General features: G+C 52.5%; 1 protein-coding gene across 1 annotated transcript; it reads right to left on the bottom strand.

Annotated features, from left to right (window-relative positions):
- Window positions 1-20,094: 20,094 nt before the first annotated feature.
- Window positions 20,095-24,526, bottom strand: LMO1 (LIM domain only 1). The gene is made up of 3 exons (XM_068988974.1): window positions 24,206-24,526; window positions 21,600-21,725; window positions 20,095-20,200 (listed from the first exon to the last, which is right to left on the bottom strand). The coding sequence occupies exons 1-3, from the start codon at window positions 24,409-24,411 to the stop codon at window positions 20,095-20,097; spliced, it is 438 nt and encodes a 145-aa protein (XP_068845075.1). The 5' UTR covers window positions 24,412-24,526.
- Window positions 24,527-25,343: the final 817 nt, after the last annotated feature.

Here is a 25,343-nt window from a genome sequence, read left to right as displayed (position 1 = left end):
ATCTGTATTTAACTCCCGGAGTGAACCTAGTTTGGGGGTCAGCCTGGGAGAAGAGAGTGCGAGGAGTCACCATCTAGCACTCAGTGGCTCGGCAGGACCCGAGCAGCCCCCTTCCTGCACACCATCCTGATTCTGGAGCCTCGGGCACCCCTGCAGTCAGGCCTGGGTTTATTCAGCCATTTATTTAATATGCATTATTGAGCACACAATATGCACCAGGCTCATTCTGACCACTTTTGTTGACTGAAATGTGAACTACTTGTGGGAACATTTTGGTAAAAGGTGAAGTATCAGAGTTGTCTGCCTACAGCATCAGAGCTCTTGGATGGCACCTGGCCCCACTGACTTGCTCCGTAATCTGGGTAAATTATTTCACTTCTCTGTGCCTCGTTTTCCTAATGTGTAATATGTAAAGAATAATAACCACAGGAAGGATCAAATGAGATCTGAGGTTGAACAATATGAAATTGCCACCAGCTGGCCCTTTCAAACCACAAAAACACTAATGTCATACAGTTTTAACTTAACAAAACACTTAGCGTCGGACTTGGTACAGAACAATTGCTGGTAAGCAGTACCTCCACTTCTTATTTTCCAGAAGGTACAAGCTTAACAGCGAATTCCTTTACCTCAGCTGTTTGTCTATGCTGATACTTGGAGAGGAAGCTCTTTCTAGCACCACCAGGAAGGTTTTGACTCAAGGTTTACACACTCAGTGGACTTGTTTTACGCAAGACTGGGGACAATCCCCTTAGAGCAGGCAGTGACTGCCACAGCTAAAGACTAACCAGAGAGCTACCTAATTGTGCCTCGGAGTTGACATTCCTTTAGGTCTTATTCAAAGTGGTGCACAGTTAAATATAAAGTTAACTACCAATGCTAATTAATATCCTCAATTATTTTAAGAGTTGTATTTCCAGAAAATCATAATGGAATGGGAATTGTCTCTACACTTAATCACAGATAACACGTCCATTAATCACATGTATTTTTTTCAAGCCAGGAAGAGGCAGAAGCAGGAGCAAGTTCATTGTGAGCGAAGAAGAATGCAGTCCTCAGTCCTGGAGGGGCAAGAAAGCAGGTGGACAGAGGGATGAGAGTCTGCTTTCCAGAAAGCTTGAATCCAGGAGGAACATAGAGCCTAGAAGCCAGGGCTGTGGACAAAGGCCTCCTTTCTCTGCATCTTTTTCTCTTGAGTGACCTACTCCGGCAGCACAGTCACTGGAAACATCAAAGACCCTACTGTGCCAGAAACCAGCCGCCTAACCTCATGTCCAGGGCTCCTCCCACGTCTCTGCTCTGATGCAGAGCCCCAGATCTGCAAGGTAGGTTTCTCAGGACTTCGGGGATTTTCTCAATGTCCTAGGGCTCTCCCTGCATTTCCTCCAGCCAGGGCCCAATTCCTAGTTGTCAGGGTACTGAGGCAAGGCTGTTAGCTCTGGAGTCTCTTGGGGCTTTTGGGCTTGGCAGAGCAAAAACATACCAATACCTGCTGCAGCAGCAAACCCCTTTCTATTTTTCCTCGTCTCCCTCTTCCAGCATGTTTCTAGTCCTTAGAGTATGACGTGGACCCTGAATCTCATTTGACTTTTACCAAAGAGGCTGTATTTTTATTTACAGAGTCAACAAGCAGAGGCAGAGAGAAAGCAAAAATGCACCGCTGTTTGCCAGTCATTGCCTGGGGCTGGAAAGTCCCACCCCAACATGTTGCACGTGAGACATTGGAGGCTCAGAGAAGGGGAGGGGCTCTCCCAAGGTCACACAGCACATCTCTTTTCCTTGCTCTAATAAGCTTTTCTTTCTACAATTCTGTATTAAGTGCCAAACTGTAGGCCACCCCCAGAGAAGAAGAAGAATGAGAGAACCAATCTCAAAGCCTGCATCTCAGCCACAGAGCCCTGTGTGTTACGAGGCCCTAGGGAAATGCAACCCCCCAAGTTTGAAGTGAGGAGGCCCCCTCTTGAAAAAATCAGTTAAAATGCCTTCCTTTATGCACATGCCAACTTCGACTTCAAAAAGACTTTATTCCCAAGGATAAACAACCCCATGTTTGTGTAATATAATTAAGTGAAGGCATCTTTAAATGTCATACTAGCTTGTGCCCATTTCAAATTGTTATGCATCAACAGAACTTAACGAGATAGCCAAGCCTTCTCCTTGCTGTGAGACGGAGATAAGCCACAGCACTGTGGGCCCTTTAATAGATTGCCAAAATAAAGCATTTTCTATGCAAATTATTCATGCAGTGGGACAGCTAATCGCTTGCCAAGAGCCCGCCCACCGCCTCTCTGCAATTAGTCGTGAAGTTGAGGGAGCTCCAAACTCTGCAGGAGCACTCAGAGCTCCTGCTTCCCTGGCTGGTTTTCAGGGGAGTGGGACTTCCTTTCAGCTGATGGTGGGGCCTGGACTCCCCCACCATGGAGACCCATGAGGGGTGTGAGAAGGTGGGCAGCAGGTAGATGGATAAAGGTGAAAGAGAGAGTTCCTAGAGTGCCAGCCCAGCCCAGCCCTGACCCCGTGTATGTGGCATGTACTTGGGCAGCCTCAGTTGCCTCATCTGTAAACTGGGGTGGATGCTGGTCTGAGGTTCCCAGTAGTCTAGTGTTTCAAGGACAAGTGGCAGAGGGGATTGGGAGTAAGTTCAACCCTTTTCCTGGGCTTCCCTGGTAGCCCAGCTGGTAAAGAATCCACCTGTAATGCAGGAGACCCTGGTTTGATTCCTGGGTTGGGAAGACCCACTGAAGAAATGATAGGCTACCCACTCCAGTACTCTTGGGCTTCCCTGGTGGCTCAGCTGGTAAAAAATCTGCCTGCAATGTGGGAGACCTGGGTTCGATCCTTGGGTTGGGAAGATTCCCTGCAGAAGAGAAAGACTACCCACTCCAGTATTCTGGCCTGGAGAATTCCATGGACTGTATAGTCCATGGGGTGGCAAATAGTTGGACATGACTGAGTGACTTTCACTTTCACTTTTCAGCCCTTTACCTGCTCAAGAAAGAATTCACTTTGGGCTTGAAGGAAGCCAGTGACTGAAGATCAGAATAGAGATTTGGAAAGCCTGCAAGGTCCCAGCCTGCTATGTCCTGTGCCTTGGCAACTGTCATCAAAGACACAGCAAGTTTCTGGGGCAGCCAAAGGAGAGTCCAGATCATTTAACCAATGATGAGTGCTTCCCCCAGCTCTCACACAAACCAACCAGCTCCCTCTGCCCCTCTCCTCTGTCTCTGAGTCTCTCACTGTCTCTTATTCTTTCCCACCAACAGCTGGCTATGGAGGCCTGTCCAAAGGGGGCCAGGATTCAGGGCCCTCTTGAAACCAGAGCAGATTTGATCTGGGAAAGGAAGATTGAGGTGACTTGCTCTTGCACCAGCTTTGCCAGGCAGCACCCCTGACCTGGAATCATGGGTTCACTTCCCAAAGGGAGTGTACAGCCCAGCCCACCTTTGGCTTCCAGTCCCAAGATCTGATGAGATGGGCCAAAGCTAAGCTGCCCAGAGGAGCAGACTTGCTCAGTGAGGGAGTAAGGGTCATCGCGAAGGCAAAAGTCATGTGTGTGCACATGTGTAGGGGAAGCAAGGCACTGTTTCGTTGCATTGGGCAGTTTTAGAAGCGAACTATTCACTTAGTAGGTTAGCGCCTGGGTTAATCCATGAGTTCTCAAGTCAGTGGTTTGCTTACTTAACAGAAAGTTATTTTCCTTATTCGAGTTTGTACAAATATCAAAATGGCAGTCATTTAACCTAGCAGAGTGACAGGTGATGGGTGTTTACCTTTGCTATTCTTCGACAGCCTTTCAATGCACCAGGAGCCCCAGAGAAGGCACTGATGGGGAGCGTTTAGTCAGGAACCCAGATCTCAGCTGTGCTCCTTCCAGTGGGGCATGCCAGTAACCTCCACACAGATGGAGCACATGCCCGAGCCTCCCCCAAGGCCTGGGGCAGCTCTAGAAATGCCTGTCAGTCCTCTCAAACAGAGGTCAAGGCCCAGAAAGCCCCGGGGTCGAAAGGCCCTGGAAATGACCAGGGAGGAACAGCACGTTGAGCCCTTGCTGCTGAGCCACATTAAAGATGAAGGTACTGCTCAGGTTGGCTGCTCGATACTTCCCTTCATCAGCCACTTGACCGCACCTGTGGCCTCAGTGGGGCCCAGGGGGCATCCCTCTGGTCTCACTGGGCCTCAGCCTCCAGCCCCGGGCTGAGCTGTTCATCCTAACGTGTTATGAGGCTTGAGGCTCCACCAGGTCCCCTGCTCATTGCTTAAAGCAGCTTTGCCCCACCAGCCCTGCCCACAGCCCCTGTGGCTGGGGCCCTGTTGCCTGCTGATGCTCAGTCCTCCTTGCACCTGGCACTGGCTGTGAATTCCTACCACCAAGCTCCTCGACCTGCAGATCCCTTCTGCACTGCATGGGATCAGGGCATTGAACCTTATGCCTGGTGACTGGCCCTCCCTGGGGCCTCCTGGTTTCTATTGCTAATTAATGGCTGATTCTCACTCAGCCCTGGAGAGAAGGTGGGGTGCGATAAGGGCAGGGGACTTTCCCAACCTCCTCATCCTAGGAGGGCTCCAAGTCCAGGTCCCCCAAAGCCCTTCCATCCTCATGACTGAGACTCTTTCATATGCGGAGACATGACCGTGTTGCTCCCTGAGTACTTGGGACTCTGGACATATGTGTCTGGGCTGGGGAGATGGCAGGCCTCAGAAGCCTGGGACTCTGAGTCCTGCACACAAAGGCAGACTGGAGAGGGTACCATGATAGAGAATGGCCCCGTAGGGTGAAGAGAGAAGATGGGGCAGGATGGCACATGGAGGAACCTGCCCCCTCGGAGAGCAGCTAAAGCCCGACTCTATGTTGTGAGCTCAGAGGAGAGAACTGACAAGTTTCTTTTCCATCTTTTTCTTCTCTAGCTCTACTTCCTTCTCTTCTTTCCCCATCCCATGGCCACTTCTGCTAAGGAGATGTACTGAGACAGCCTCACTATGGGTCTCAAAGTGTATAGGGACACATTCTCTCATGAGGAACATCATTTCTATAGAGAATGCATTCTGAATGCCTAATGGCTCCCGAGTGGATTCCTGGAGCCCAAACCCGGAGCTTGTCTACACTTGCAGCCTTGTTCCATGCTGGACAAGCCCTCCCCACCCAGCACCCTACCCCTGGAGGGCCTTGACCACGGCAGCCTGTTTCTGTGCCTTTTGGCTGGCCAGTCCTTGTGTTCCCAGCGTACCTTAGGGCTCAGGACACACGCTTCAGTGGGAATCTGTGTATTTAACTATCCCCCACCTCAGGTAATTCTAAGACAGCCAGGAGTGGGAACTCTGGTCTTGTCAATTGCTTCTCAAACTTTAACAAGCATCAGAGACATCTAGAGAACTTGATTAAAGCCTAGATTCCCAAGTCTTCTCCTCTGATATTCGGATTCAAGACCTGAGGTGGCAGCAAGAATTTGTATTTCTAACAAGCTCCGGGGTGTTGGATGCTGCAGGTCCAGGGACCACGCTTACAGTTACAAAGACCAGATTCAACCTCCCAGCAAAACAGGGCGGGGGACACTGGCCAGCCATGCAAATACCTGTCAATGGCCTCAGGCTCACATTTGAGGAAACTCAAGCCAGACCCAAGCAGGCCATGTTGCCACATGTCAAGCCACTGGCCTGGCCCAGATGGCCGGAGCATCAAGAGTGTCAGTCGCTGCCATTGGCTGGGCCCTCATTGACGGGTTGTCATTGACGGCAGAAACTTGGCCAATGGCAATCAATCAGGGGGCCCGCGCTGCCTTAAATACCAGCAGAGCAAACAGTTTCAGACAAAGCTGCGCCATATATCAATTACCAAGAGGCTGCGTGCTCCTCTGGGCGGAGGGAGCTGGAGTGAGCGGCCAGGGCTGCTGCCCCAGCTGATAAGGGCCCGCATTGTTCGGGGACAGCTGGCAGCCCGATAAGGGCCTGCTCGTCCGAGATAATGGCAATGGGCAGGCGCCTCGCGGCAGTTTAGAATTTCTTGGGTCTCCAAGAAAGGTTCTATTAAGCCCACTGACCCCAATTGAATATTAATTAGCTAATTAACGGATTTATTGTTCCACGCCATTTCTGGAGAGGCCATTTTTTTCGAGTGCCATTATTTTTGTAAATGATTTTTCGCATTGTGCATAATTGAATCTTTGCAGCTGCCAGCATCTTCTGCATGATTTGGCAAAAAAAAGGAAGCAGAAGCACTTAGGGTTTTCTCCCCCCTCCTCTCTCTCTGAACAAATGTTTTCAGCCCCTCCTGCTAATGCTGGAGCGAGGGGGAAGTGGGGGGAGTGGGTTCTGTTTCACAGGTTTGTTTTTTAAGCTGAACTGCAGCGTCCGCACTCCTCTCCTCCCTTTTGTAGGCAGCTGAGGGCCGAGGCACTCCGGGCGGTCCCGCACCAGGCCTTTGTCTGGCTGTCTTCAAACCGGCCAGACTTCACTTTTGCAGCCCAAACTCCTTAAAGCATTGTGCTTTCTATTCGTGGGTAGGGAGAGGGAACAAGGTCCAAGCCTGTCCTGCCCAGAACTCCCAGTGGAGGGAGGCCAGCTCTAAGCAGCGGAGCAGCGCTGCTTGTGGGCTCTCCCTGGTTTCCTGCCCCCGCCTGCCATAGCCCACCCTTCCCTCACCCGAGCCTACCTGGGTCTGGTTGCTCTGGGGGGACAGAACCCCATCCCAGCATCTCTCTCCTGTTCTTCAATAAGTCTGCTCTGAATTCCATGCAAGGGCTGTCTGACTCCCTGGAGCTGACACCTGCCCATGATAAGTTGACCTGGGTGGTCCCACAGGCAAATGGCTGATTGAATCAAACCCATTCCTCGGCAGAGGGCCTGGAACTGAGAGGAGTATGTGCACTGGGGTGGGGCTCACTTGGAAAGCTCAGCAGTATTTTCAGGCAGCATTGGGGAGCCTGTTGGACCTCCCAGCCCCCTTCAGCATCATTAATGAAGCTGGGGGCAGACAGAGGCTCCAGGAATATTAGTCAGGGGCCCCCGGTGGGTGGGTCTAAGGAAGGCTTGTGCCCAGGACCTGGCCCTGGCCACCAGGGGCTGCAGAGTTTTATTGGGATTTTTTATTAAGCCACCTCTTCCTGCCCTTGTTCCTGTCCCTATCCTGCTGCTTCTGTTCAGAAAGAGGAATTCTGAGGGCTTTCTGAGCAAAGAGATGAGTCAGGAAGATGGTCTTGCATCCCCCTCTGCAGACACTGGCTGGGATCATGCCATCTGCCCATTTCCCTTCCTCTGGGCTGGAATAGAGTCCCAGTGGACAGCCTGACAGATGTCATGGGCATCCCCACCAGGTGCACAAGTTGTAGAAGGGACCCAGAAGTCTGGCTAAGAACTGGAGGTGGCCCTTAGAGTTGAGGAGGGGGAGTCATTCAGCTTCTGTTTGAAGACCTTCAGGGGAGGGAAACTTTAATAATAAGGGTCCTCTTATATGACGTCTGCATGCTCCTCCCTGTAACACCTCCGCCCCGACCCAGAGTCTCCCCTTCCCTTGACAACAATTTAGCTAATAACACAATAATCATAATAGTATCTAATGTTAATTGAGGAACTACTACGTGCCACATGTGTGTGTGTGTGTGTGTGTGTGTGTGTGTGCTCAGTTGCTCAGTCACTCAGTCGTGTCCAATCCTTTGCTACCCCATGGACTATATAGCCCACCAGGATCCTCTGCCTATGGGATTTCCCAGGCAAGAATACTGGAGTGGGTTGCCCTTTCCTTCTCCAGGGATTGAACCATGTCTCTTGTGTCTCCTGCATTGGCAGGCCAATTCTTTACCACTGTGCCCCCTGGGAAGTCCTGCCACACAGTACTAGGCACCTATTACACACCATTTTATTTAGTCTTCCTAATATTCCTGTGAGGGAAGTGGGATTCTGAGGCACAGACATATGATACTAACGAGGCAAGGTCACTCATGAAAGTAGCAGCATCAGACACCAAACCCCACTTTGCCAGACCCTACTTTTGACCACTCTGCTCCTCAGACAGGAACACCGTGGCCCCGAGGCAGGTCTTCAGCAGTTAATGCTCAGATGCTCCTTGTCTAGCAAGGTCTCCCTTCTCACCAAATCTCCTGCCACCTGGGCCTCCTTCCTGCTGTCCAAAGCCCAGAAGTGGTCTGGCCAGGAGAGAGAAGAGGGAGCCCATCACCTTCCACATTGTAGACACTATACTGGCGGGCTGTATAGTCCATGGGGTCTATAATGCAGCCTCGCTGGCAATAAGGTTCTTAGCAAGGGTCCCTCTTCTCCCCAATACTGCCTGTCCTCCAAGGCTCAGATTCATTGTTCTGAAAAGGAACCAGAAAGAATAAAGACACCAGAAGAAGGGTGAGACCCCAAGTATTGGGTTGGTCAAAAAGTTTGCCAATATGAGTTTGCCATACCAGTGTGCAGAAAACCCTGACCGAACTTTTTGGCCAAGCCAATATGTGCTCCCAGACTTAATGAAGTCATCAAGAACATAGGTGTTTCCATTCCTTCATTCTGCTTTCCTGGGTGTCAGCTTCATTCTAAGGCTGGTTTCCTTTGTGGTCATAAGATGCTTCCAGTGGCAAACAGAGCTTCCTTGGGATGACTTGGATACCTACTCACAGTGGACCAATAGTTGGTGTCAGGTGGATCCTTTTGATTTACACTGATCATCTGTGGAATGGAGGTTGAACCAAATGTCCACCTGAGAGGGTGTCTCAGGGAGATGCTCCCTGTTTCCTGTGAGAGAGAAAAGGATGCTGCTGCTCTGGTTCTGCTTCAGTATCTCAACCTGACATACACGGCTTCTCCCTGGATTTACCTAAGAGAAATTTGCCACTGCAACATAGCTGATTCTCACCAGAGGAATGCATGTTCCTCCTAACAACCTCATTTTTATTTCTCTCCAATAATTATGACCTGGAATTACTGTGCTAAGGAAGTGTTTGACTCATTTCTGATCCTGCTCTCCCAGGCTCCTCCATTCACAGAAAATGCTCCCACTTGAGTCATTTGGGATATTGGCACCATTCTCAATTCCTTTCTCTATGAGCCCCAGATGTCTTCCCTGGTAATGGAGGGGGGTGATCCTGAGGAGCTGGCCACAGTCCCTCTCAACTCACAAAAAATTGTTTACGCAATATGAACACTGATCCTTTGGCCATTTTATTCTCTGTGCTTGCAGATGCCCTGGGAGCAGAACATGGGTAAAAGTCCTGGGGAGGAGATCTGGGAGGCTGGGTTTTCTGAAAAAGGAAAAGGCAGACCTTGGAAGGTATGGCAGGTAGAGCATCTCACCTCTGCAGCCCCAGGGGGGTTCAAGTATCTGTTTTTTGAGTGGGTATAAACATAAAAAATCCCAGCAGGGGCTTGTGAGGAGCAAGTCATGCAAAGCTCATTTCTCACCTGGGCAATTTAAACCACAGGTGTTCCCACCCCTGGGGTCTGCTCCTTCTGATTCACCCTTTATATCACTCCAGAATGATCTTTCAAAGAGTGCAGATCTGATCATGTCCTTATCCCATTTACAAAGGCCTGACATTTCCCTGTCGCCTCAAGGATAAGGGCCCATCTCCCCAGCCTGGTGTGAGGGCTCCTGGCAGTAGCCTGGCTGCTCTCCCTCAGGCCTCTGTGCTCTGAGTGGCAGGCATACCGAGCTCTGGGCCACCCTCCACCTGAACTCATTCTCTCCCACCTCTGGGCCTTCACCCGCTGCCTGCCGTGATCATCTTCCCTTGTCTGATGGCTGAAGCGTCATTTCCTCAGGAATTCTCTTGTCTCCCAGGCTCAGTTAGTCACCTTCTCTTTCTTCTTTCTGAAGCTCTATCATGACACTGACACCCTGAGTTATGACTTTTTCGCTGGCTGGCTCCTGCCTCCCCTCCTTTCTGTGAGGGTTTTTGAAGGCAGGCACTTTCCTTCATTTCTTTTGTAGCTCACTTGTCATATCCTGTATTAGATGTTCAACATACATTGGCTAGATAGAGAAGTGGATGGAAGGGGGAATGGAAGTGGGGAGGGATGGATGGAGAAATTAAAACAACCTCATTTTTTTTCTGCCTCCATCACACACACTTAGGTGTTTGAAGACTTGCCCCTCAAAAGCACCAAATGTAGTAGCTTGATAGGAGGTGCCTAGTGATCAGATACAGAACTCTGTCCTAGGCCATGTCATGCCCAATTTTTAGCCAAGAGAGTGATCCTCTCTGCTTGCAATCAGCATTATTATCTCTTGGGAGAGGCAGCATTTAAAAACATCACCCCATGGTGCTGAACTCTGCCATCTGTTGAACCCTCTAGTCTCTCAGACTTCAAAGTCCTCTCCAGTAAAGGGCCGGGGATGCCCTTTACTGGGCCCAGGGCTTGCACTAAGAAGGCCTGGAGGTCCCCAACAGGACAGAGCATATTACTTTTTTCCCCCTCTTATATTTCCACTTTAACAGGTTATGGGCTGAACATTGGTGGACATCTATTGCTGCTGGGACTGGGAAGAGAGCATTCAGTATCACCACGTATCCTTTGAGAGGTGAATCAAGAGCTCCCAGAATGTGGGAGGGGAGGGATCTCTAGGGTTACATAGCAAATTCCCCAGTGAACTCAGGAAAGCAGAGCCAGATGGAGTTGGGAGCCCAAGTTAGAGGCCCTAAATTAAGGAAACAATGTTAGGGCATCTCCCTATGTTATTTAAAATAAATATAATATCTAAAGTGCAAAAGAAAAGTGCATTTTTGAGATGAAACAAACTTACATATATGACAAAATTAAGATTGTCCTTTGGGAATTTCCTGGTGGACTCTGTGCTTCAAGGTTGGGGGAAGCCCAGGTAAGGTCCCTGGTTGGGGAACTAATCCCGCAAACTGTTCCCCCCGCAAAAAAAGATTTCCCCTTTTTATTTTTTCCACCTGCAGGTTCCAGGCAGGAGGTGGAGAAGAAGAAGATGGGTCACTATGAAGGGCTGTGTTGGTCATCATTTCCCAGAGTTAGAGGGGCCTGACAAGGGGTCTCCCTTCTTAGACTCCAGCTGCTTCTGGAGACAGTGAGCACCTGTCTTCCAAAAAAAGGCTACATCTTGATACTTGGAGGTGCTTTCCACCATCCTTTCCACTCTGGGTAGCTGACAGAACCAGAGAGCTCAGGCTCAAAAAGTTCAGAACCATGGAGAGCTCCAGGGAGCGCTGTAGCCCTAATCCCATTCTCCCTTCTACAGGGCATGTTCAAGCCTTGGGTTTGAGCAGGAAAATTCTGAAGCTCCAGAGGGGATGATCGCCACCAGTCAGCCCTGCTTTTCCCTTCATCCCTCCTCCTCAATACCTTCTCTCCATCCAACCCTACCTGTTTGGACCTATCTTGCACAGTCTCCTCCAAGCTCAGCTTTCCTGAACTCACTTGGACATTTGCCTGGAAGGAGAGGATCCTCTGATGATGCTCCCACCGCCTCCCTGCTTCAGAGCCCGGAAAGGCATCTGTAAAAAGCCACAGCCTGAGGCTAGGTGGGAGGACAAGGAGCAAGGTCCCTCTTCAGATGGGAAGCAGTAGGGATTAGCCTTACCAGGGAGGGACGGGTAGCCCATTTCATTACAGGGAAATGAGATTTTAAAATCACATTTTAAGGGCTGCATCAGCTCTAAAATGGCCAGTGGTGGGGCCTCAGAGCAGTTGGTAATTAGCTCTCTTGTTTCTAATGAAAGCAGAGGGGCAGGAGGAGGGGTCACTTAATGAACACAGGGATTAGCTTCCAAATAGGCCCTGAGCAAGAAGACAGGTGCAGGAGAGGGGGTGAAGGACAGGCCAGGCCAGCTGGGTCTGAGAATGAGGGGCACCCAACTTGTGCGGACTTGGAGAAGGGGGTCCAGGGTTTCCTGAGCTCCACAGAACCAGTTCCTATACCAACCCTGCTTTGTGAAAGTTCCCCTCACTTCTTCACTGGGAGCCGATAGGGCTGGGTGGGGGCCTGGTGTCCCTCATCTAGAAGCGAGGGGCTCTACTGTCAGGGGGATTCTAGAAATCTATAGCCTTGGATGAAAGGCCAGGATGAAGCAGGAGGGGCATCTCAAGAGTCAGACAAAACCACTCTTCCTCCAGGGGGTGCCTGGTGGGGTGCACTGTTGGCAGCAGCCCCCAACCTCAGCTCTGTGACACAGTCAAGAGAAACCCACCTCCATTGGCCCCTCTCTGGGCCAGGTCAGTCCAGTAGGAGCCCTGAGACTGAGCCTCAAGCTGGATCACCTCCACCTTCAGAATAGACAAGCAGAGCTGAGGGTGGTGAATAAAGAGCTGAGGGTGGTGAGGGTCTGGAGAAGAGGTAAAGGAGGGCTGGTCATGCTGCCGCATTGTCCTGTGGCCCTCTGGGCACCGCCAATTTCTGCTTTTAAAGCACCTCTTCTCCCTGGAAACTGGTCATGCAGAATCTGCAGAGAAACCTACTTTCTGGATGCATCCTCTGTGGACGGCAGTCATTCCAAGTGTTTAGAACAATCAGACTAGAATCCCCGGAAGCAAGGATCCAGCCAGTATGTCCTAAGTTAGTGGTATTACCGTGCAGGGAGACTGGTGATGGCAGCCAGGAACCCAAGCCCAGTTTCCTGGTATTTTAAGGAATGCTATTTTTTATGAACCTAGAAAACAAAAGGAGAGAAGCAGCAAGCAGGTGTCAGGGCTGAGAGATGCTCTCTTCATGCATTGCAGCCCAAGGAAGATCCTTGGCTGGAATACAGGTCTCAGGATGCAGGAGACAGAGCCCTGGGTCAGGCTGAGGCCCAGGAGGGCAGGCTTCCAAACCAGTCTGGCTACAGTGTGCCTGCAGGCATTGCTTTCTCTCTGGGCCTCAATTTCCCCAAAGTGAGCTCTTTGGTTCAGATGGTCTGTAAGAGTGGGCAAGAAAAGCCTATTCCTTCCCACTCTGTCTGAAGTAAGCCTCCCTCAAGCCACTTGACACTATATTTAGCTTGTTATTGATCTATTTATCATTTGTCTCCCCCACTAGGGTGTAAATGACACACAGAGAAGGACCCTATCTTCCTTCTCCATTGGCATTTCCATTCCTTTGCACCCAGAACCATGCCTGGCATGTTGGCATGTGGCAGACACTTGATTCATGACTGTTGACTGACTGATGGGCTGGCTCCCTGACTGAATGATGATTCACTGAGGACTGTCTCACTGAGAAACCTCCAGCCCAGGGATTGGGTGACTGAGAAACCTTCAGCCTTGGGATTGGTGGCTGAGAAACCTCCAGCCCAGGGATTGGGTGAATGAGAAACCTCCAGCCTTGGGATTGGTGACTGAGAAACCTCCAGCCCCGGAGTGGATGAGCTGCTGGAGTCTCACCATTGCTCCACCTTGCACTGCCTCTAACTCCACCACCTGGAATTGCTCTGTTCCAACCCAGCACCCAGCACAAGCCAGGCCCAGTGACAGGCTCAGTTAGGATGTGCAGTAAGGGACAGAAGGGCCATCCTTACCCAAGAAATAAGTTCTCATTTGGAGGATGGGTTGTGAGACTCAGGGGTAGTCTGGGGAGGTGGAAGTCCAGGGGCTCTGTCATAGGTAAAACCTACTGTGTACCCTCGGATCCTTTCACTGCATGGGGCTGCCTCTAGCTATTCATCTCATATGGAAATTACCTGCATGGAATCTGGTTAGGCCAGGTCTGAATTCAGATCTAGGTTCTATTGCTTACTAGAACAGCTCGCTGAGCCTCTTTCTTCAGCTGTAAAATGGGGATGATGATAACAGTGGCCCCCATAGCAATGGGGGTAACAAAAATAGCACCTCGCAGGGACAGGGGAGCCTGGTGGGCTGCCGTCTATGGGGTTGCACAGTCGGGCACGACTGAAGTGACTCAGCAGCAGCAGCATGGCCCTCTTGGGGAAGGTAATGGCAACCCACTCTAGTACTCTTGCATGGAAAATCCCATGGATGGAGGAGCCTGGTGGGCTGCCGTCTATGGGGCCGCACAGTCGGGCACGACTGAAGTGACTCAGCAACAGCAATACAGTTATGGCTTCCCTGGTGGCTGAGTGGTAAGGAATTCGCCTGAAAAGCAGGAAATGTGAGTTCAGTCCTTGAGTTAGGAAGATCCCTTGGAGAAAGAAATGGCAGCGCACTCCAGTATTCTTATCTGGGAAATCCCATGGACAGAGGAACCTGGCAGGCTACAGTCCATGGGGTCCCCGAAGAGCTGGACACGACTAAATAACGAACAACAACAGAGCTCTGGAACGGCTCAGCTGGGTTTGGCATGTTTTTGCTTTCAAAAGCCCACTGAGTCCAGAGTGCAGTGCCCTTTCCAGGGAGCACACACCAATGCCCAGCAACAACCACTGGCATGTGGCCAGAGGCTGCTGTGGGGAGCCCAAGCCTCCTATGGGAGGGCTCCAAGCCTCAGAACCAGACCTAGACATGGCTGAATGCAGTGAATGTTCCAGCAGTGGAACTGCATGTTCTGGTATTTACCATGAGCCTGCTGCAGTTGTAAATGTTGTCCATGTAATGACTCAGCTAATGCTCAAGGCAGCCCTGAGAAGTAGGTACCATTGACACATCCCTTACAAAGATGAGGAGTGCCTCATCTGTAAGCTAAGTAAGTTGCCCAAGGCAGTAAGCTGCCAAGAGGAGGAGCACCTGAACCCACACAACTGGCTGCCAGGCCATGTGCCACCACCATGCCACACTGCCCTCTGCCACCATGGCGGCCCCTACCTCAAGTCTTCCCTGCAGTTAGTAGATTCTTCCCAGACTCTTGCCCATTCTCTCTCCCGCTCTGTCTCGTCTCTTTTCATCTCTTTCCCCCACGCCCCCTTCCTTCTCCCTATCCTCATTCGCACCTTTCCTCCCTTCCTGCTCCCTCTCTTATTCCCTGCTTCAGCTCTCCCTGCCCCTCTATCTCGGGGGAAGTGATCCCTGATCTGTGTTGGCAGATGGGGAGGGAGGAGGAAGAAGGGGAGCCTGGGTCCTCTGGGGAAGCCTTTGGCCTCTCTATGGGGCGAGCCCCCATGTCCCCAGGTGCAGCGAGAGACCAGGTGGAACAAGAGGTGTGGCCTGGGAACTGCCTCAGTCCCTTAGCATCTCAGACTCTGGGAGACAACCATGGACTTGCCAGAACTATAGGAAACTCTACTCCGCTCACAAAGCAGACCCAGGAGGTACGAGTCTGTAAGTCAAGCAGAGGGAGAAGCCCCCCCCTTAGCTTCTCTCTGGGATCCAGTTGTGCCTGCAGAGAAAGCAGGGGAATGTGGGTATGCAGACCCTCGAACTGGGTGCTTCAAGCAGCCCAAGGGACTCAGCCTTTCTCTGCCAAAATCATAGTCTCTGTAAAGCCCAGTGCCGGTGGGATGGACTTGGGACTGGGCTGCTTGTCCTGGGCTCTGAGCATATGAGTCCAGAGAATCGGGGCCTGAGCAGCACCCACTGGAAGCCTTGGGTAGCTGTGCAGACTGGGCGTCTGGAGGGCAGGAGCGACTGGTGATTTGGAGTACCCAGCAGCACAGAGGGCTTCTATCAGTTCTCAGAAAGGAGAAGGATGTGGCCCCAGAATAAAAAGCATTTTGTAGAGTCCAAAATATTTGCATCCAAGTTTCCCCTGCCCCGAACACTGAAAATAGGTTCTTAAAACTAACTTCACTCTCTGGGCTATAGGGTTCTCTCCTACCTGAGGCTTGGTCCAGCCTCTCCTTCCTGCTACAGCAGTTTCAGAGTAAAGCACCTCTCACCTCTGCCCATCTGCTGGATGCCGGAGCAGCAATGGCGTTCCCTTTCCTTAGGTGCAGCCCTGAGACCCTAGAGAGGGTCGTGAGGGTCTAACGCAGGTAGAATGAGCCACACCGTGGGAGGTCCGCTGATCCAACGAGATGGGTACAGGCAGTGAAAGCGAGAAAGCACAGGGTGGAAAGAAGTTTGCTGTGAAACTTATTATGTGAGCGTTGGATCCAGTCCCAGGGGGAGAGTTGGTGAGTGCTGGAGGCCACTGGGGCCTCAGGGGCTGAACATGGTAGCAGGAACAGAGAGGTGTTGGTAGATTGGGGGCAGACCCACTGGCTGGAGGGGCTGTTGGTGGGGGACAAAAAAATGGCCCCAACAGGAGGGAGCTCAAGAACAATCTACTCTGGAGGTACCAAGAGTCTGAAGAAATCTGGACACCCCTCAAACCTTGCCACTGGGAGCAGGAGGTTCCCACTCTTGCTGGGATAAAGTAGCCTGAGAGTCTGCCCCAGAGGCCAGGAGCAGAGATGAGGTTGGCTCAGTAGGTACTGATTAACCAGCACTCTTTTCCTGGATCTTAGTTCTGTGTGTGGGTGTGTGTTTGGTTCATTTGATCATTTTCTCATGATAAACCAGTCTGGATCAAGTATTTTTCTGCACCAACTCATCTTCATGTCAGCTCTTCTCTATTCATTATTAGGCAATTAAATATATAGCAAAGGAAATATATAGCAAACTTTGGCCACCTGATGCGAAGAGCCAACTCACTGGAAAAGATCCTGATGCTGGGAAAGACTGAGGGCAGGAGAAGAAGGGGGCAACAGAGGATGAGTTTGAGCAAATTCCGGGAGACAGTGAAGGACAGGGAAGACTGGTGTGCTGCAGTCCATGGGGTCGCAAAGAGTTGGACACGACTGAGTGACGAAGCAGCCAACAGCATATAGCGAAATAACGATTTGCAGACTGGCAGAATTTTCTCACTGGAGTTTTCAAGAGTGATACACAATCTCAGCTACAAAGCATCTTTCCTGAACCTACCCTCACCTTGTGGCAGCATCCCCAGGTGGATGATGCTGGGGATCGCTCAGTGCCAGATTTAGCCTGCCCTTCCCTAGCTCTGACAGCTTTAAGGGAAAGAGCAGCTGCCTCCATGTAGAGAGGAGATGTCCCAGGCAGAGATTTCATGTGGATTCCACCTGTGGCTCCTATGTGTCTCATGGTGTGAAGCATGGTTTCTGGGCCATGTGAGGTTTCAGGATGGGCCTTGTAGTAGTTGCAAGGCTAGAATCAAACTTCTTTCCAAACACAGACTCTGTGGTCCAGCTTCAGACCAAGCAGTGGGGGCATAAGCACGTGCCATGTTCCATGGGCCCCAGGCCTCTTGTTAGAGTATTTTTGATGCCAAGCCACTAAGGAAAGCAGGAGGGGAGATGGGATCCCATGGGCTGGTTGGGGATAGAGGGGATTTAAGCATCGCTGCAGTGCAAGGCCTTTCACATTCCCACCACCCACAAGCCCCAGGCTGAGGCTTGAGCTACTATAGCCTCTACTGGATCATGTTCAGTCAACCTGGCTTCTCTAATCCAGTCCCCTGTGGTGGTGGGAGGCAGCCTCAAGGAGAACCAGGTCAGGACCATTCATGCGCTATATTTAACCAAGTTTCTCCTACACAGTGACCAGGCAGGTGGAGAAAATCAAGGTCTTCCTGCATCTCCCCTGGGGGCTTGCAAATCCTCTCCAAGCACATAATGCCTGGCTCCCAGTAGCCATTCCAGCCCTAGCTTGGCTGCCCTGCTAGAGAGATTGGACCCCTCTCTGACTCACTCTCCTCCCCACCTATTGGTTCTACAGCTGCGGAGGCAAGGCCTTGTGTGGCCTCTTCGTGGGGGCAGCTGTGAACTGCTATGGGTCTTCCTGGGCTAAGGGTCTCCTACTCAGGACTTCATGATGTCCAGGATGGTGACCCCAGCTCATGTAAGCACAGCACTTCACAGTGTGGATCTCAGCCTTGTGGCTCTCCCAGGAAGCAGATCGTCCCCATTTCCTGGAGGAGGACAGTGAGACAGAGGTCCGTGGAGTTGTGATGCTGGACTTGGAACTTTCCACACCACGTTAGGCTGGAGAAGCATCCTGGCAAGGTCTGCGTCAGGCTGGGGTCACCTTAGGAGGCCGGCTCTGCTCTTAGGGGCTTTCAGAGCCTAGCTGCCTGACTTTTGAGTCAATCTCATTGTGAATGAATTAATTGTTGTGCAACCTAGAGTGTGAGACAAGTTAATTACATAATTACTGCAAAATGACACATTATTTCATGGCTGCAATATGGTAACTCTGTTGGAAACAACTGTAATTGCCCAGAAACTGCATTCGAGTGGCTCCGTTATTTCTCGATAACCATGCAATTAACTTGCATTACAACTTTATCTGTGGCAAACTCCGAAGTCAGGAGTTGGGTTCTTGGGGGTGGGCACAGCCATCCTAGACCTCAGGGGCCAGGGAGGGTCTGGCACTGGGGACTCTGCTACAGTCCAGAGAAATAATTTACTTGTTCATGTTGAGCAAGAAAAATCCCTCACTACGGACTTCAGCCTCCAGTTCATGTGCTCAGATCCATTCACAGTCTCACATAGTCACATATGGATGACAGCTCCTGGTCTCACCAGACTCACTCCCCCTTCAGCCTCTCTTCTCTCTCATATACATGGATGCAGCTCCTTCACAGAAGGTGGGAGACCCAAAGAGGAGAACTCTTACCCCAAGATCCTTGGCCGTAGCAATCCCTTCCTGTGGACTGGGTCACTGGCCACAGAATCATATCTTAGAGACACAACCTCCTCCAAGTGCCCCTAAGAGCCCAGGTGTCCTCCCACGTCACTCCAGGGAAGAAGCAGGCCTTGGGGCGGGTGACATGAGGTCACAGTGCAGCCCCCGCTCCATCTAGGCAACAAGTCCCTTGTCCAGGAGTAGGCAGAGCTTGAAGCTGTGGGCTGACTTCATCTGGGCTCTGGTCTGTGGCCAGGATAAAAACAGTCCCTGGGGAAGTGGGAGTGAATGGCCTGATGGTTGGAGGAGCCTGTCCATTCAGCCTTCTCTGTTTTGGCTTTGGATCCAAGGAGCCTCTCTCTTTAATACTGGAAAGGTGATGCCTTTTCAGCTCCAGGCCGTGTGCTTGGAGCCATGTGGCTCCAGCCGTGGCCCCACTCGGCCACTGGTTGTCTGGCTGCCTTCCGGTCTGAGTTCCTGCCAGCTACCTGGCTGTCCCTACCTCTCTCTGCCGACACACCCACCTACGTGCGTGTCCATCTCTTCTTCTTGTCAGCACACGTATCTGTCTGTGTGGTGTTGACTTGTCTGTCTGACTCTGGAGCCATCGCAAACAGCCCTGTGTCTGCTGGAGGAAATGGGCCTGTCCCGGGTCTCCCCGTGGCATTCATCCTCACTTTGATATGATCTGTTTGTTTTCTTGGCTTTCCCCTTGGTCCTCAAGGGCACGGACTGTGTCCGATCCGTGATTCATCCTCGTGTCTGGTACTGGCGGCACAGGGCTGAGACAGAGAGGATTAAGGTTTGCCGACTGAATGAATGAAAGCCTCCAGCCTGCGTGGGTTTCTCTGTAGAGAAACAGGATTTCCTCTCTCACCCAGAGGAGCAAAATGCCAAGACCCAGGCTGTAAAGAAGAGACAGTAAATGCTGCTTGTCCCCCTGAAGGTGAAGAGAGGTTTCAGGATTGTGGTCCCATGGCAGGGAGCCTGGGATTTGGGGTCTTAGCATGGAGGTAGATCAGAGCTGGGTCCCTGACTGAGCAGTACTGGGGGGATGTAACACAGGATCCCAGGGAAGGGAAGTTTTCATTTGGGGGCCAGGGTATATGGTTGCCAGAGGATGTGGGGTGGACAGCCTAGCTCCCACTTCTGGTTGGTGGATACTGGGGGTTGTCCCTTCCCCTCCAGCTTTTCTCCATAAAGCCCACCTGGAACTCCCTTGCCCAACAACAGCACACGCTAGGGCCCCCACGTCCTGCTCTAGGGACCTCCACCCTGCCAAGAACTGAGGGAGGGCCTTGTTTTACTCCCAAGCTGAGGGGAGGGTCCCCCAGGTCTGTGTCAGTCATGTGATCAATGCAGAGTAACCTCCCCGGAAACATTCATAAGTTTAATCCACGCCAGTAATAAAATCGCATTACATTTCTCATAAAATAAATGTTCCCATTTATATACAGAAGACAGACTGTACAGGCCCAGCCTGGCCCCAGGAGGGGTCACACACAGACGGGCAGCGGCGGAGGGAGGGCCGTTCCTCCCATCGAGGACGGAGGAGTTCTGATCAACAGGAGAGCGGCTGGCCGGCCAGGCGGGTGGACAGGCGGGTGGATGGACAGACAGACGGGCCTGGAGGCCAGGTGCCAGGCGTTACTGAACGTGGGAGTCAAAGGTGCCGTTGAGCTGCCCCTCCTCATAGTCCATCTGACACAAGATCATGTTGTTCTTCAGGAAGAATTTGTCTCCCACACAAAATCTGGAAAATCCAAGCAGGAGAGAGAGGCCATGTGGGGTCCCAGTAGATGGTAGGAGCTCCAGACAGGACCCCACCGGCCCAGGAGGACATGGGGACAGTGAGGTCCTGGGGAGTCTGTGCCTTGAGCTTTCCAGACAGGCTCCCAGAAAGTCCCAAGCAAACCCAGCCAGTCACCCGGGGTCAGCCCAGCCCTCGGCCAGGCCACAGCCCAGGCCAGAGGCTTCCACAGCCAGGTCTCTCGTGGGGTGGGGGCAGGGGTGGGCTTGGTGGGAAGGTGTAGAAATGACACCCAAGAGAGGGAGAGAGATGGACAAAGAGATAGGAAGAGACCAAGAGAGGAGAGGGAGAGAGAGGCAGAGATGGAGAAAGAAGGGATAAAATGGCTGACTTTTCCAACCTTCTGTTCCCCACCCACCTTAAGAAGATGGCTCAGTGAAGGGCACTCGTCTTTTAAACAGAATCTGTGGGTTTCCGGGAAGAGGTGACCCTGTCCCAACATCTTCCCTCTAACCTAAAGAAGGCCCTGCCTCTCCCAGTCCTCCTCAAGCACTGGAGGATTCAGCCCTTCCCCCAAAGATGTCCCCGGGGGTCAGACGCCTTGAGTGGGACCCCAAGGTCACAGCTCCGGTCCCAGCTAATCCCGCTTCAACCACCAGGTGGCGCTGCAACTTCACTGAGCCCCCCTGGCAGTGGGTCTGGGCATAGCCCCTGACAAACCAGTGTTCCCTGCAGGTCCCCGGGACCTCAACCTCTGGGAGCATTTGTATGACCTCTTTCCTAACTTTGGGGCTCCTGAGCAAAGGGCCTTTAGGGTCTCCCATAGGCCAAGGGGGCAGGGCACAGAGCAGGGGCCAAAAGACCAGAAAGAAGGCTGGGCTGGAACCAGAATCACAGGAATGAGTGACAGTTCCCCAGGGGTATTTCACTGGTCAGGTCTGGGAAACTCTTCTCACTAGAATGTCCATGCGTGTGTCTGCATGTAGCACACAGGGCACAGGACACACACACAGGGCTCTTGTGCACATACATTTAAAACACACATGCACAGGCATACTCACCCATCACACACATAGAACACACACAGACCCGCCTTGTACACGGACATTTAAAAATACAGTCATGGACACAACACACAACGTACACACAGCTCATGCATGGCCCTGTCCATTCCGTTTGCACAGAGATGAACTCCACACGAGTACACATGCTATTAGAGCACACACATTTGGCTAGTGGGCTCAGGCATACATAAAACACACACATGCATGTTCATACTTACAACAACATGCACACAGAACCCGCGCTTATGTGCGTGCCTCTACGGCACTCCTGGTCTGTGGCAGCAGGTGTCAGCTAGGGTCTGCTGAGTGTGTTGGGTCTGGTACGGACCAGCACTCACCTCTGGTTGCAGAGCTGGCAGGCAAAGCAGTCGAGGTGATAGACGTTGTCCCGGGCCCGCATCACCATCTCAAAGGCTGGAATCAGCTTGCTGCAGGCGGCGCAGTTTCCTGTGGTGCCAAAGAGCCTGCAGAGGGAAGGGTGCAGAGGGCTCAGGGGCCTGTGGGGGGCTGTGGGGGGCAGGGGAGTTGCCTTGACTTGGGGGCCCACCTGCCCCCTACCCCTGTAGTTCAGCAGGCAGGCCCGGGCCAGAGGGAAGAAGCACAGATGACAGTGTCTAACTTCGGCTAAGAGAGCAGGCTTCAGAGAAACTGACACAGTCACTCAGGTAGGAGCCTGTGGGGACTCAGGAGTTGGTTGATACTGCCTGTCCCCTGGCTTCGCTGACAATGAGGGCTCCCACTGGGGTCCCTCAAGCACCTGGGGCTACCAGAACAGTAAGTAGGCTGGGCCCTGAGCAAGGATTCCAGGCTTACACAAGCTTGAACTTAGATACAGTCTGCCAGTCATGGGCTGTGTGTCCTTAAGCAAGTCATTGAGTCTGAGCCTGATTTATTTCAACTGTAAAATGGGGACTGAAACATAGCCTTCACAGGCTTGTGAAAACTGTAACCTCTTAGCCACAGCTCCTTTAGTGAATGCCTACATAACATTTGCTATATGCCAGGTGCTATCCTAGGGGCTCTTCAAAGACCAAGTCACTAAATCCTGACAACACCACTATGGGGTAGTCTTTTTCTGCTACTGACTCATGGTGTGACTTGCCTAACTCCCTTGAGCCTCAGTTTACCCTTCTTTAAAATAGGGATGCTGGACTAGATGATCCTGTTTAAAGACGATTCTAAAACAGGACTGATGCCAAAAGGAAGTTTCAAGGACATCTGGCACAACGCCTCTTTGGGGCAGGCACCCCTCCTCTTGGCTGCTGATTGCAAAGCTCTAAGGACAGGGAACTCACTCCCTTCCCATTCAGGCCTGCCCTTGACTGGACATTCCAGGGGTATGTGCCAGCCAGGCCCCAAGTGAGGCAAGGGACCAAGAGGCAAGCGGGAGGCCCTCTAATCCCTGATTTGTCCAGCTCAAGCTCAGGCGCCTGCAGATGAGCGTAGCTCTATTATTCATCAGCTTGAGCTGCCTGGTGGCTCAGATTAAGGCAGACAAAGGCTGGGCCACAACATCTGCCCGACAAGAGGGGCCTTTCTGGCCACCAGTCCAATGAGAAGTCACTGCAGAGGGGCAGGTTCTGGACAGACATTCTCTGGGACTGAGCAACTCAAGGAAGCCCCACAGGCCCCCTGGCCTACTGGCCCACGTGGCCTCAGAGTCATTCCTGGGCCTCTGCCAGAGCCCAGGAAAATATCTTCAGGCTCCAATAGCTGGCGGGGCCCAGGGTGCTTGTGGATGCATTGACCTTATAGATGAGCCCCTCCGGCACTGTGATCACCCCTGGCCAGGTCAGCTGGTCTGCCATCTCCCCTCAGCCTGGCTGGGTTAGCCGCCAGGTGATGTCCTAAACCTCCAGACTTGGAGGTGGCTTCCAGGTTGCCAAGGGGTGAGTCCCCAATGCCTAACCCCTTCTCTTGGCCTCAGCATCTCTCCTCCAGCCCCAGGCTGAGTCACACATCTTGGTTTACAGCACCACTTTAAAAAACAAAAACAAAACAAAACCTCCTGCAAAGGCAGAAGGTGGAGGCAGGTAAATCTTAGGCTCTTGGGTAAGTAGGGGAGCCTCTACTGATAATTGTACCCTCCTCTGCAACAAGCCCAGTTCTGAGCAGAAGGAGCACCAAGAAACCCTGGTCACGACCTACTAATTAATGCGATGGGCCTTCCTTCCCCGCAAGGCCCAGCCACCACCCAGCAGCCTGCATGGGAGCCAAATGCAGATGCTGGGTCTAAGCCAAGGCCCCTGCTTGGTGGACTCCTTCCAGCCTTGCTGATGTCATAGATGGCCTAAGGGAGGGATAACTGGGGGAAGCAGCCCCAGGGAATAGGATCCAGGTTGTAGGGGAAGGGTGGGTTGGAACTCTCAGGAATGCAAGGTGGGGAAGTGTTGGTATTTTCACTATCTATAGAGGAGTTAACTGAGGTTGGGCAAAGAGGCTCAGAACTAGTTTAAAACCAGGTTTTTAAGCTCCAGCATCAGTGGCTCTTCCAGGGTCTGGCTACCTACCAGATTCTGCAGGCATGGGGGTGTCTAATCCCAGGGCCCACCTGGAGGATGGGGAGCTGGGCCCTGGGGATATTGAGGAGGAAACCAGCAGGCCACGGGGCCCAGGGAAGCTGGAATTCCCCTACTTGCTCCTGGAAGCTCCTTCACCGCATCCCTTCCTCGATTCCAGGGACAGGGTGGGTCAGAAGCGCCCGGCAAAAGCAAAGGCAGAACCATATTGGTGCCCTTGGGAGGCTCCTCTTGGATGCCCGATGGTTAGAGACATGCCGGCCCTGGACGAGTGCTGGGCACTGAGTCCCAGGGGCGGGGCAGGGGCCAGGATGTGCGTAGACTGGGTGTGGGGGCTGAAGCAGGGCAGAGCAGGGCCAGCGTGGAGAAGGGGGCTCTCGGGGCGGCAGGGCCGGGGTGCGTGCGGGGTGGGGGAGGCCGCCCACCTCAGGTAGTCGCGCCGGCACAGGATGAGGTTGGCCTTGGTGTAGAGCGTGGAGCCCACCTCGCCCAGGCGGCAGTCGCAGCAGGCGCACTTGAGGCAGTCCTCGTGCCAGTACTGGTCCAGCGCCTTCAGCAGGTAGCGGTCCTTGATCTTGCGGTTGCAGCCCGCGCAGCCCTTCTGCTTCCCTTTGGGCTGGACGGAGAGCATCGGCACACCTGTGGATGGACAGACAGACGGATACGGTGGGCGCTGTGGCTCAGGACATGTCCCTCTGCTTCTTTCTGCTGCCCCCTCCCAGGATCCCTCCCCGTCTCCTTGGCAACCATCTCTCCTGGCCTTGGGTCCCACGCTGTGGGGCTGCAAGGCACAGCCTCCTCCCCTGGCCCATGAAGGTCCCTCCAGAAGCTGCAGGAGCCCCACGTCTGCTCGGCTGCAGGCACACAACCAGCCCCAGGGCCCAGCTCCCCTGAGTCACCCCCCTCCATCCAGCCACTGTCCCCTGTGCTGTGTGACCCACTGTACACCCGAGGCCTCCTCAGGCAGCCCCATTTCATCAGTGCTTCCAGCAGCCCTGAGAAGCTCATCATGGGCTTGGGTTCCACTAGATCTGTTTGCCACCTCAGGACGTCCTCACACTGCAGTGTGCTTTTTATTTTAACCGGACACATCAGACTAAAGCCTCGTGGTTGTGGGGGTCTCAAGAAGAAACTGGAGTGCTCCTGTGATACTGCTGGGGGCACAGGAGCTCTGGAGCTCCTGGCTGGTGTTGGGGAGACAGTGGGCGCTGGCCTCGTTGCTGGTCTCCCTAGGAATGTTTCTGCATGTGTGCCTGCTCAGGTGCTAAGTCGGCTCCAATTCTGTGACCCCGTGGACTGTAGCCCGCCAGGCTCCTCTGTCCATGGGATTCTCCAGGCAAGAATACTAGAGTGGGTTGTCATTTCCTGTTCCAGTGGAACTTCTGGACCCAGGGATCAAACCTGTGTCTCTTGCATCTCCTGAACTGGCAGGCTGATTCACGCTGGGCCACCTGGGCAGCCCCCAGGAATGTTTCTAGCTAGATTCAAACTTCCTACCTGCCCTAGCCTGAGGAAGGGGAGTTTCAGTGCCTCTGATCCTTGCTCGTCCTACCAAAGTAAGAC

The sequence above is a fragment of the Capricornis sumatraensis genome, chromosome 16 (genome assembly GCF_032405125.1).
Source record: "Capricornis sumatraensis isolate serow.1 chromosome 16, serow.2, whole genome shotgun sequence".
Classification (NCBI taxonomy): domain Eukaryota; kingdom Metazoa; phylum Chordata; class Mammalia; order Artiodactyla; family Bovidae; genus Capricornis; species Capricornis sumatraensis.
Note: the sequence above shows the minus strand (reverse complement) of the source record. Positions and strands in the feature narration are given on the sequence as shown.